Below are 13,288 nucleotides of genomic sequence, written 5' to 3'. Positions count from 1 at the left end.
GATCTCATCAGCCTCCCCCCCCCTTTCTCTCCTCTCTCTCTCTGTCAGTGTGTTACTTTTTAAACGAAAACAAGCCTCCCCACGCATCTGAAATTGAAAATCATGCTGGCTGACAAACGGCCATGAGCAGCTGCAGTAGCCTACAGTAAAGTTAATAATTAAATAACGGACAGTTGGTAAAGTTAACGCTCCAATTTTGGAGCTCGTCCCATGGCTTGGCCGAGTCGGCCCTGCTGGATATTTTATATGCAACAGATAACGCAAGCAGCGATTAGGCTAGTTGTGCAGTTGCAGTATGCTGCGGCTGCTGTTTTCAGTGGGCTGCTATTAGGCAAGATTTTTTTCTGCAACTCCAATAAATATGTCCCAAACACCTCTCTGACATGAGTAGCCTTTGTTAACCCAAGTTGTGAGCTTTTTATTTTTTACAGTGGGCGTGAGATCTTTAATTTATTGATTTATTTATAGATAGGCATAGGCCTAATTGAAATATATGGCCTCTAGCTGACCTTTTCTATTCTAGGGCCTACCGGTATTTGAACTTTCAGACTACCGTAGCCCACATACAGTAGTCCCGCGATCGAGGTGGCACAACATGTGAGTATGTGACGTCTGTACATAGTACATTATAATAATGTATGTATAATCATTGGGCTAAATACGCCGTTGTCTTGTCACAGAATTACTATTATTTTAATTTTTAATTATTAATATGATGGACTCGGGGTCCCTTCATTATCAAAATGCGTGCTATGCCTGGAAAGAATACTATCCTCCTGAGTTCTGCAGTGTGTGTGGAGTAGACAGTGTGGGTGGGTACGGAGTAGCCTAGCCCTAGCCTACCCTACATCGGTGCAGAAAGAGAAAACAGTGTTCCGATCGCTTTTATTATCTTAACAAGCTCGTCAAGTCTTTCTTCTGTAAGGATTTAACTTCCGCTATTGGGACTTCAAAATAAAAATTTCACTGACTAAACAAATACCGGTACAACGAAAAAAGCGCTGTATGCACTATAGGAATAATTTTGCAACAATACAAAAATAATCAAAGTAGCCAATTAAGAATACATGTTGTAGTCATTTGGGACAGTGCAAACCAAGCAGGCTAAGCCTATATAAGAAAATGATTTACAACAATTTTACACACCACCTGCATGCCAGTTGCTTCTTTCATTATTGAATATGTTTTATTAGGAATATAGTTAACAAAATAAAATAAAACTTTTCCTTTAACCAAAACAGATCATTACAATATGCACCTTTAATCTATCTATAAATGCAGCATTTCTCTGTACGTACTGTCTGTACGTGTGTGTAAGGCAGCAGGCTATAATGCAAGTAACTCGAGAACCGTTCGCCCCACCGACCAGCGGTCGGACCCACGGTTGTCCAGAACCGCCACAAAAGGCCTCTGGACAGGGCCCCTGCCTGCCTGTTCTGACATCACAACACACTATATTTGTGGATATAGACACATAACTCCATATTTGCGAATGCAGTGAGCACTTACTATGAGACCTAGTCACCTAGCAGATCATGTCTGTCTGTCTGTGTGTCCCCCCTTTGTGCCCATATATGGAGCTGAGTGATTTGTTTGTGATTGATGCAACACACTCCATATTTGGACGTATAGCTGCTTTGGGGACTCCTTATATGGTTATGGCTAAGTTAAAAACTTAACTTAAAAATAACTTAACTTAAAAAAAGAATAACTTAAAAATAAATCTTAAAAAACCCCAAATATGTATGAGCTGCGTTCGCTTCCCGCGTTTGCGCGTCTTACTGGTTATTGCTAACGCAGTGAGCACTTAGTAGACTATTATATTTTTATTTTTATTTTTTTCCAGACATAACAGCTGATTTAGAAATTATGTTGTTCATTTTTGCATTGTCCCAAATAAATAGGCTAACAAAAAATATAGACTTGTTAAGTTAACTGTCTAAATATTAACATATCCACAAGTGCTACAGTGCTTTTAAATATATTTGTTTCCTTTTCGTTTGAATTTAAGGATAATCCATGTGGTAGAGGCTATATTTTTGTTAATTCGTCAAGAAACCAGCATTAAACATTTGTTTGTCAAATTTTCTCTAATCTATACTGCGCCAACCGGAATCACATGCTTGTGTAGGTGCGATTTGACGAGCATGTTAAAGATGATTTAATCTGACGGTGCACAGGGGGTTAAGTTTTTCCTCTTCTGCTGGGCTTTCATCCCTCATAATGGGATGTGCCATAGACCGACCGCATCGCTCTGCTGGTCTTTAGCTAGAGCGGGTCAACATACTATTGAGTGCGAGTCTGCGAGAGGCGGCGCAATATGGGCTGTGCTACGAGGAACGAGGAACTGGGAGGCTGTATCACTGTACCTTACTGGTCAGTGTTGTGATTTCATCAAGGAGCCAGCTGCCGTGGTGGTTTGACTGGTCACCTTCATCGGATATGGTAACGCGTGGATTTTTCAGGGTGTGGGGATTCACGACCTGCCACATGGAATAGGCCGACAAATGGGTGTGTAATGTATCAATGTAGCCTACTAACATTACCGACTACCGAAGTACCGATGTAATGTTCTCCCAGTGGCGATGCGCTCATTGAAGGAAACTGGTTTCACGCAGGCATCCGGAAAACGCATCCACGCGCCGCGGCTGTCCCGCATCCCGGTATGCAGCTCTGACAATACACAGCATTCCTTCAAGGAGCTACACTATACAGTTACCGCACATGCAGGGTGTCATGGGTGCGTCAACGCGGTTATTTCGCTTTGATTTGACAAAAAGGCGTTGGATATCAGTTTTGCAATGAGACGAACCGGAATTATTGGTAGACTGTATTGATAGATAGGCTACATATTCCGATTTCCGACAAACATGGCTGATCAGAGTAACATCCAGTCCGCCGCTTCCAAGAGTATACGGCCCTTTAAATCGAGTGAAGAATACCTGTATGCCATGAAGGAGGACCTGGCCGAGTGGCTCAACACCCTTTATGACCTAGATATTACGGTGGACACCTTCATGGAGGCGCTGGAGACCGGCTGTGCCCTCTGTCGGCATGCCAACAACGTGAACCGCGCCGCAGTGGACTTCCAGTTGGAATACCCGGAGGCTGCAAAGGCAATGAAGATGCCATGCAAGGATGTGGGCTTTCAGTCGCGCAACGTTGTCTCCGGGTCGTTTCTAGCACGGGACAATGTCTCGAATTTCATTGCCTGGTGTAGACAGGAACTTTGGATCAAGGATGTCCTTATGTTTGAGACTAACGACGTAGTGGAAAGATGCAACGAAAAGAACTTCGTTCTTTGCCTTCTTGAGGTGGCGCGTCGTGGGGCCAAGTTTGGTATGCTGGCTCCCATGCTGATCCAACTGGAGGAGGAGATTGAAGAGGAGATTCGGGACCAAGAGAGCTTGCGGGACTCGGTGGAACCAGGTGAACAGAGCCCGCCCAGCAGGTGTTTCAGTCGGAAGGAAATCAGTGAAACTGTCGAGGACGAACAGGAGGATCCAAGCCAATTCCTCCACTGGCAGCAGAAAAGAGTTTTATGTGACATGAGAAATTTGGACGAGTTGGTGAGTTGGGGTCCTAAATATTATCAGTAACAGTAGCCAACTGTTCACATTATCAATTTATCACCAAAGCTTTACTCTTTAGATCTAATTAGATGAATTACAAGACATAATAGGCCCATGTATTATAGTTGTAATGATTGATAATTTACATAATTGTGGAAGTGGTCTCCATATTGTATTAGATACATTTAACCGTATCATGTGATTAAGTGAACTCAAGTCCACTGATTTGCACCTGATGTGATGTCAGTCTACATTTCTGGAGTGTTATACTCTGCTATGAGTTTGGCTATACCATCGCCTGGTATTCTTGGATCTGTATACTAGACAATATAGAGCAGCTTATAGAGGACATAAGAACACTTTAATTTGCCCAACAAAACACAGTCAAAAGTGACCCTAGCCCTGCTAAAATGATCCCTCTAAAAATATAGGCCTAATCTCAATGCTGCAGAGGAGTCTGGCGCCCTGCGGCTATCTGGCATGTTTCTGTTTGTGTTTAGGCTAAATTCCACTCCACAGGTTGGGTCAATGCAATGTACAATTTGTGCTCAATTCCTCACATTCTTCAACACTGGACCTGAAAGGTACAAATTCCTTTAGTTCAAACTGAAATGTCTGCTTAGCCTGTAGTGGTTGTTTTCTTGCAGCTCACAGTGGATAACCTGGTTAGGCTTGTCGCAAATAGTCTCCTGGTGTATTTTGTCCTCAAGGCTAATTTAACACAATATGCTGCAGGCACAGGAGAAACCCATCTGTTCTGTGTAATATCTCCTCTCTAACCAACTTCAACACTAAACTTCCACACACCCATATGGCTCTAGTTGCTGTTTGGCTATAAAACAAATATTTCCTATACCCTTCAATTGGATCCATCATCCAACCCTGCGTAATTTGTCTCTTAACTGGCTGTCCCCCCTGGGACCTGCCAGACATAAGCGTGTGAGCATGAATGAGACATTGTTAGAGATAGCACAACTCATCTGCAGACAGACCAGCACAACACGTGCTCGGTTTATGAGTGGAGAGGAGTTAATATTTTGGTGCGGATGAGAGGAGCGGGGACAATGTCCGCCTTTCACACTAGAGATGTGAGGCAAAGCATAGAGGGGGGAGGAGGGGAGGAAAGACAGTCAGCAGTCATACTCATGCTGGTCAGGCAGCAGAGCGGAGCAATTATTGTGTGATCTCTGCACAGAAATAGGGAAGGAGGGAGAGCATGTTGAGGAGGGAAGCAAACTCTTTGTATTCAGCCTTCTTCTAGGTGTCTATACACACTCATATGACTGTCAAAGTCTGGCATGGATTCTGTCCAGCATGCAAACGGATGAACTTCTGAAAGAGGAATATTTTACTCTTGCTCTCCTTTTCATGTTGTCCTGACCACTGACCACCAGCTCATCACCCCCCCCCCCCCCTCGACTCTCTGTCTCTCTTTCACACAGTCTTGTAGTGATATTCGACGTACAGAGACTGTTGATATGATAAAAGTATTGCCCTGCATGCTCCTGACAACAGTGCATCAGCAACATGAATCTCTGGGAGTGGGAACGTCAGCAGGTACTAAGAGAGAGAAGCAGCTATTATCTAAAGAATATACAGTTACTGTACTATTATTTGCCCTAATAATCTACACCATCTTGTCTGGTGTTTGATCATCTTGAGGTTACATCATCTTTTTGTGTGATTTATTTTCTTCTTCTTCTTTTTCTTTTGGTCCTTGACCTTGTCTGGGACAAGGGTGGTCAATGTCACCCATATCTGATTCCGGACTGTAGTATTTCAACTGCAGAACTACACAGAGGCTTTTGTTCCAATCAATATCTGATGAATTGGTAACTGAACCACCTTCTGTCGACTCTACAGGGTATTCAGCCTGTAGTTCTTCCATAGCCTCAGTTACCAGTTCTCTCTGCAATACACTTGCGATAACTCTTCTCTTGTATAGAATAGTGTCTTGTAATTACTAGAAACCCTTGTTGCCAGTAGTCATGAGTATTTCTAATGGGAGGGAGACTAAGAAAGTTGACAGGCTTAGTCATATTTTCATTGGTCCTCGGCTGTGAGACTGTTGAGTGTCTGGTCTGCAGAACAACCAGTCATGCAGGCAGTGCCACTTTCCTGCATCATGCAGAATTAATTGCTTGTCAGTACCGGATGCCTAGGCTCCTTCTCATCTACGTATGTTCAAGAGTCTGTAACATTATTGATGAAATGTCATTTATAAAGACATCGTCTGAGAGACCACTTAACTAGACCACTTAACAGCAGATTCAAATGCCTGCATGTGAGAAGAAAATATGATTAATATTTACAAGTTCTTTCAAAAGAGGCAATGATTGATCATTGATGTGCCTGTTTGGACATTCCAATACAATTTGAACATAAAAAGACAGTGATCTGTTTGGCAATCTGTTCACCACCAAGGCAGTACTTCACATTTAGGAGAGAAAAACATCACATGAGATACTGTCATGCATATTTATTTAGTTAAATTCTAAGTCAACATTTGGTTTGCTTTAACTTGCATTGGAAAGGATATTTAGCCAAGGCAAGTAACACACACTTGATTAAACATATTTGAGCCTTTCAGCGGTAGCTCAGATATCCCCAGCAGAATGGTGTGGTGGTGTGGCATATACGTGCTTTCTGTCACTATTTTGCTTTACTATAGAGCACCGCAGTCCCGCCCCCTTTCATGACGACGCCAGGCCCAGGAAATAATTCCCAATGCATTTTTCCCATAGACATTTCAAAAAGTATTTATTTAAAGACCTTACTTATAAGCGTCGCACAAAGCCAACAAACACAATATTTTGGACCAAACAAATAATTACAAACAAGAAAAACAACAAAAAAAGTGTTGTAACCTGCCGTTTTCTTCTTCTTTCTAATTATTTGTTGTCATGATTTGTCACAACTCGAGTTGGCTTTGTACGAGGCTTAAAAGGTCTTTAAATAAATACTTTTTGAAATGTCTATGAGTAAAATGAACGGGGAATCATTTCCTGGGCCCTGGTATGGGGCGGGACTGCGACGCTCTATAGCTGTAGGCTTCATTCAATAAAATCTATCTTAGCACTTTTCTTAGTATCTTAGTAGTGAAGTGTTATACCTAATTTATGCCCTGTCTTACATTTACAACGCATTGTGAGCTTGTAGATCTTTTTTGTTAGTCCATGACAATGTCATACGACAAAACATAAATCAGGCTTAACTTCCTTTTGCATCAATGAGGAAAGTATCGTGTTTGTGTAATAGAATGATGGCCTTTTATGAGCATACGATGTCTGTCTGTCTGTCTGTCTGTCTGTCTGTCTGTCTGTCTGTATCACAGCTGACTCCACCTTCACCACATTCAAAAGCACACTCAAAACACACCTTTTCGGACTTGCTTTCCCTACATAATTCCCCACCCTCCACTTTTTGTTTGTCTACCTTTTAACTAGTTATTTTATCTAATAGAATATTTTTTGAGGGACGCTAGTTCCTCCTATATTCAGCTAGTGTAGATTTTCATCTTACACAAACATTGTCAATTCCCATTGACAATGAATGGAGAATTTGTCTTATGTGGAAGAGCAAATCGCCTATTTTTGTCCTACACAAAGACTAAATTCCTATTGATAATGAATGGAGAATGTATGTACGTCATATGTAGACGAGCAAATCGGCTATTCTTGTCCTATACAAAGATTACATTCCCATTGACAATGAATGGATGATGTACGATGATAAGAGCGCCCCTCACTTCACACGGGTGTGATTTTTATTATTTTTGTTCTGTAAAGCGACTTTGAGTACCTTGAAAAAAGGGCATGTAAATCGTATGTATTATTATTACGTACTGTGATCTCTCGTTTTATACCGTAGCATCTCTGGCAACGTCATTATTAACAGCCAATGAGGGACCAGTATTACTGGTGATGCTAGTGGCGATGTCATTGGCATCGCCGGTGGTGATGCCAGTGGTGAGCGCACCTCATGGCGCGCTCTGCTTGCGCACAAGTAGGCCATACATGGCCTACTTGTGTGGCGCAAGTTGGCACCTCGACAGAGTGCATTTGCAAGCAGAGAGTGCAGGTATTGTGCTGGCTTTTTTATGCGTATGCTCGTGGTATATATACTGATTTTGAGTGTAACGTAATGAAGATATGTGTCAATGCCGGGGTATAATTGGCTTTCGATGGCTACGTAATAAAGATATGTTTCAGTGACTGGTGGATTAAAGGTAATGTCTTTATGTATACATTACGCGGGACATTACGCGGGACTCGTTACGTATGTAATCTGAAACCTATCTTTATTACGTCACCATCATGGCATTGATACATTGATACATATCTTCATTACGTCACACTCAAAATCAGTATATACCTGTATACCACGAACATACGCATAAAAAAGCCAGCCGACCACAGTATAGTACAACTTACATACATGTTAGCTAACCAATTGAAACATATCGTAATTACGTCACCATTGACAGGCAGTTATAACCCGACTTTAGTATTTAAGTTCAATGTTTTACAGAGAGGCTGAGATTTGAAAGTTCGTAGCGGTTGACAGGCACTCGACAGAGTGCAGTTCTAGTTATTACAGTATATTTCCTGGCTCAAGATCTACTGTTGGGCATATTCAAAAAAAGTTTTAAACTTTGTTGTGCAACATTGGCCCATATCAATTTCATTGACTTACTCTTTCATACCCTCAGTGCTGGTGGCCTGTTGAGCAGGAATGGTGGTTCCCTGTGTACAGAAGGTGTACAGTAGGTGTCACATCAAAATGTATGTGTATCCGGTGATTAGTGGGGCAGTTCAGTTCCTGTTTGCTTTCCTGGTTAGCATAGGCGCTTATTTAAACATGCAGTCTAACGGCAACCACTGTCCTACAAATACGTCGACTCATCCAAAGATACATAAGATATGACTTTCCATAAGGAACTAAAGGAAGTGACTGGTCTCACTCATCCTGAGTTTTGCAGTTCCTACAAAAATAGAGTTTCCCATAGACCAACTTATACACAGATCAGTTTTATTCTGAATCACATTTTCACACCTATGAAGTGGTATTTATTTTAAATAGAAATAGTACAGTCAGTAGTTAATTTATATTCTTATCTCTACACACTGTTTTATAAAATGTTCTAAAGCAGGCCATATTTACTCTACATGTAGATTGTGATAGTGATATCAGACTGACCCCCATATGCCACAAGAAGCCACAGGCAATAGTTCTTGGCTGTCCATATACACAAAATACATAATAGACATTTATATATATATATATAACCATAATAGACACTCCTTACAATACCATGTCTGTTGTTCTTTGAGCTGTGGACCATGAGTGCAATTAGGCCCCGGGGTTACTGTAGTTGCCTTGATAAAACACATACACCCAATTACCATGCAGTCTGACATACACTGATGATAATACAAACTATACTTTCTGACCCCACTTAATGGAAGCCTGCATTGTTCACATACTTGCTGCATGCATAGATGCATACCGGTATGTTAGGTCTTTGAGCATGCATACGCAAAGACAATAAGAGCAGACTATTGCTTTTTGCACTGAAAGGTTGCATTGTATCATGCATCCTTTACTCCTCATCTCCTCTTCTTTGGATTCGCTCATATGAAATGGTTCATGTGTCTTCACCCTTGGGCTTCATCATTCATTCCTTGTCTGGTTCATAAATGTACAATAACCCGCATCGCTCTTCCCTTCCCTTCCCTTCCCCTCCCCCACCTTCCCCCCCTGGAGACGATTGTGGAGGGCAGAACAGTATGCCTTGTTGGTGGCATGGAGGAGCAGCACTGAATTAATTGACTGCCAACATTGACAGTAATGCTAATCTAGGCCTTCATCCAATAAAATAGACTGATGCTGTTGAATGTAGACAGGAAGAATCACAGGCATCAGAGAGAGAAAGAGAGAGAGAGAGAGAGAGAGAGAGTCAGAGAGAGAGAGAGAGAGAGAGAGAGAGAGAGAGCATGTTGTGGAATATATGCTCCATTAGCCACATGGTCCAATTCATGAATTCAGTGGGAAAAAATGAGACAAAGCCTGGAGTGCCTTTACTCTACACTCTGCTAAACCAGACTGGAATAGATTTTACACTGTGAGAAAATATGTGTGTGTGTGTGTGTGTGTGTGTGTGTGTGTGTGTGTGTGTGTGTGTGTGTGTGTGTGTGTGTGTGTGTGTGTGTGTGTGTGTGTGTGTGTGCGCGTGTGCGTGTGTGTGTGTGTGCGTGTGCGTGTGTGTCAGAGAGAGAAAGAGAAAAGTAGGTCATCATGGCTTGCATTGGGCCAGACCTGTACACATTGCTGAGAGAACATGGCATGCCTCACAGTGTTTCTCTATCTTTTGTCACACACAGCTCATGGAAGTGTTTAGACTAGACGTGGGCTAAATTTGAACACTGTATGACCAATTAATAGTTATTTTTACCCAGTTGGTTCTGCACATAGCCAGTGCAGAGCGGTTGTCTCTCTCTCTCTCTCTCTCTCTCTCTCTCTCTCTCTCTCTCTCTCTCTCTCTCTCTCTCTCTCTGCCGACTGCCTGTCCTTTGTTTTTCTTCCATGCAGCAAGATGCACATGTAAACAGCTGATTCCACACTATGAATTATAACCTGCTCCATTCCTTTATTGCAGTGTGTGGAGATATCTGCTTTGTAATCAGCATTATCGCACATACTATTCCTCAAGTACGCATTTATCTAAATGAGATTAGACTGATGTGTCTGTGCATTTTGTTTTTCTGCAGCTGTCCTCTGATTCTCTGAACTAGTCTCAGGTGTAGCTGTCAGAATGAGATGAGAGGACAGTCCCTATAAGGCCATCCACTCATATAACCTTGGCCCAGTGACAGTTGTCACACTGGTGTATTGATAGAACGTAGAGAATAGAGATTGAGTTCAGATCTTTTGATACACATCAAACAAACTGACAATTGGGTTGGTGATGGGCTGACTGAAGAAGTTCTCATCACATGACAGTACTGCAGTCTCTTATGGATGCCGTTGGTTTTTAGTGTTGTCCCCCAGCAGGCTGTCTATCATGTGGCCCAAAGATAAGCATCGATTTTCAGGGATAGGCTTTCCTCAGAAATACAGTTGAAACCTGCCCTTGAGCTGCAAAGCTATTTCATAATGGCATTCAGAACATAGAGCTTTGTATTGTCTATGAGCTGGCCTGCATTGCTTTTGTAAAGGTCGCACTTCCATGGCCATAAAGGAATGGTGTGAAACAATTGCTGTAATGTATATGTACTACCATTATTTATGTCCATTCTATCAAAGCGTTAACATTAAGACTTCACCCTGAGGCCTTTGAGGCTTTGAATTCAGCCTTATTCTTCTAACCAGTCTCTGCAGGCCTAGCCTGTTTGTTTTTAGTGTGTACAGTATGTGTACCTATCTACAATCTTCAGTTCAGGATCCAGACCCTACAGCACTCTCTGCTTGACACCCAATGTAATTATAACGACTCAAAATGTTCCTAAAACCCTCTAGCCATATGGGTATTTCATCCGTTTTTCCATGATATTCGGTCTTCTGTGCTATGATTTCAGTGGTTTGATAGGAGAGTAGTAGGAGAGCAGGCTATGTAATAAAACCCCACTCACCATGGGTGCACATGCAGGCTCTGGGAATCCTTAGTTGTGGTTAGTGAAGTAATACCCCCCAAAGTTCCAAAAATGCTCCCGCCCCCACAGTGCCCCCACAACCCTTGCTTTTTTGCTTCCCTGATTCTTTCCTTATCTGACAGTAAAGATGTTTTGTCTTGGAACTAACTATACCATACACATAGCAGATAAACTGAGCAGATTGAGTATCTTGTTCTGTGCTATTTCATGTAACTCACCTGTGTACTGCAGTTGGTGTTGGTCAGAAAACCCCCTCATTGTCTACTCTTCCATGAGGATTTATTTTGCTACTCTGGACTTAACACACAAAATAAAGCCATGTATTTATTGAGATGTTGTTAATTTGTATTGTTGTAGTTTTGCAATGACTACTACAGTATGCTTGATTTCTACAACAAACACGTTACAGCAAGCTAGCAATGTCTATGTTTTAAGAAGAGCACTTCTGAAGCTGGGTTCACACACTCCAAATGCTGCAGCCTTGTTCATGTGGGTGCCCACATAGTGCCGCAAGTTGCAACAATAATATATTTGAATGAACTTTGAGCAAGTTTATATACAAAGTTGACCTAGGAGCATACAGTATACATTCATACACATACAGTATACATACAGTATATATATGAATCAGAATTTGCATTTTAAAATTCTTTCAAGCATAATATTATAATCAGCTCAACTCAAACTTTATTTGGTGGGGTGGGGTGCTGAACAAGAATAAGTTAAAAACAAGAAAACAGCAGAAGAAAAACAAATTAGAACAAAAGAAAATAATGTCACTATGACTCCGTATATTTTATACCTATATAACGTCCTATACCTATTCCTATATTCAGCTACAGTGTAGATTTTTGTCCTAACACAAACATTAAATGCCATTGACAATGCATGGAGAATTTATGTCATGTGTGTTTGAGCAAATCGACTATTTTGTCCTAACACAAACATTAAATGCCATTGACAATTAATTGAGAATTTACGTCATATGTAGACGAGCAAATCTGCTATTTTAGTCCTACACAAACATTAAATGCCATTGACAATGAATGGGGAATTTACGTCATATGTAGATGAGCAAATCAGCTATTTTAGTCCTACACAAAGATTCAATTCCCATTGACAATGAATGGAGAATTTACGTCATATGTGTCTGAGCAAATCGACATGTTACGTTATGATGATGTTCGATAATATAAAAAAAAAGATAATAATAAAAAAGATAATAAGAGCGCCCCTCACTTCACAAGGGTGTGATTTTTTAAATGTATAAAATTAACTGGTTTGTGGGGTATATTGCAAGTAGGGGCACTCGGATAAACAGAAGGGGTATTAATGCAACAAATAAGGATGCCAACCGCTATAAAACCCTATAAAGAAATAGAAACAGAAATTAGGAGAACGGGGGTGAATGAGGGTGAAGCAAATGAAAGTAACAGCATGAGGCTGTGTGGATCTGACAACGGGTATATCAGATAACAGATAATGGGTGGGGCATGTAACCCCGCTATGCCTCGTTCCCGACATACATGGCCCCGGGTAGGCCTATTTAATTAAACAATGCCTCACATTATTAGTTTAATAGTTTAATAAATACCAATGGTGCAATAGTAAGGTATTTCAATAGTGTAGGAACCACAGTTTGAGAAAGCTGCACATCCAGTAAAGAATCCAGTACTAGCCACTAGCCAGTGATGTTTCACAATGAAAATCAGTATTCTCCAACAAAAAGAGGCAGAACATCTTTCTCTCTCCCTCTCTGACTCCCATTTCCTCTGTGCATCCCTTGGGTTTGGGACAACCCTCGTTCTTGACCTTATCTCTACCATGGACAGCCCCTCAAATATCTGTAGGTCAGGAAGGAAGGGAAAGAAGAGATTATGATTACCCCCAAATTCTGTCGTCTCACACTATCACATGTACTGCAGATGTAATGTAATCAGAATCAAAACAAACAAAATAATGTTAATCTGTAAATGTACGCTTAAAGTTTAAAGTTTAAAGGTTATATTTCCCAACACTCATTGTTTGAAATAATCAAAGGCAATGCCCTCCATCATTTGTACG

At 41.3% G+C, this 13,288-nt stretch overlaps 1 protein-coding gene across 1 annotated transcript in view; it reads left to right on the top strand.

The window, feature by feature from the left end:
- Nucleotides 1–2,185: 2,185 nt before the first annotated feature.
- The window catches only part of gas2l1 (growth arrest-specific 2 like 1), a 28,279-nt gene continuing 17,176 nt past the window's right edge, over nt 2,186–13,288 (top strand). Inside the window, exon 1 of the mRNA XM_080766616.1 lies at nt 2,186–3,569. Coding sequence (XP_080622742.1) covers nt 2,871–3,569 — 699 coding nt within the window. The 5' untranslated portion in view covers nt 2,186–2,870. The remainder of the gene's footprint in view (nt 3,570–13,288) is intronic.

Source organism: Protomyctophum bolini (genome assembly GCF_963924005.1).
Source record: "Protomyctophum bolini genome assembly, chromosome: 6".
NCBI lineage: Eukaryota > Metazoa > Chordata > Actinopteri > Myctophiformes > Myctophidae > Protomyctophum > Protomyctophum bolini.
The sequence above is the reverse complement of the archived record's forward strand: the minus strand, read 5'-3'. Positions and strand labels throughout refer to the sequence as shown.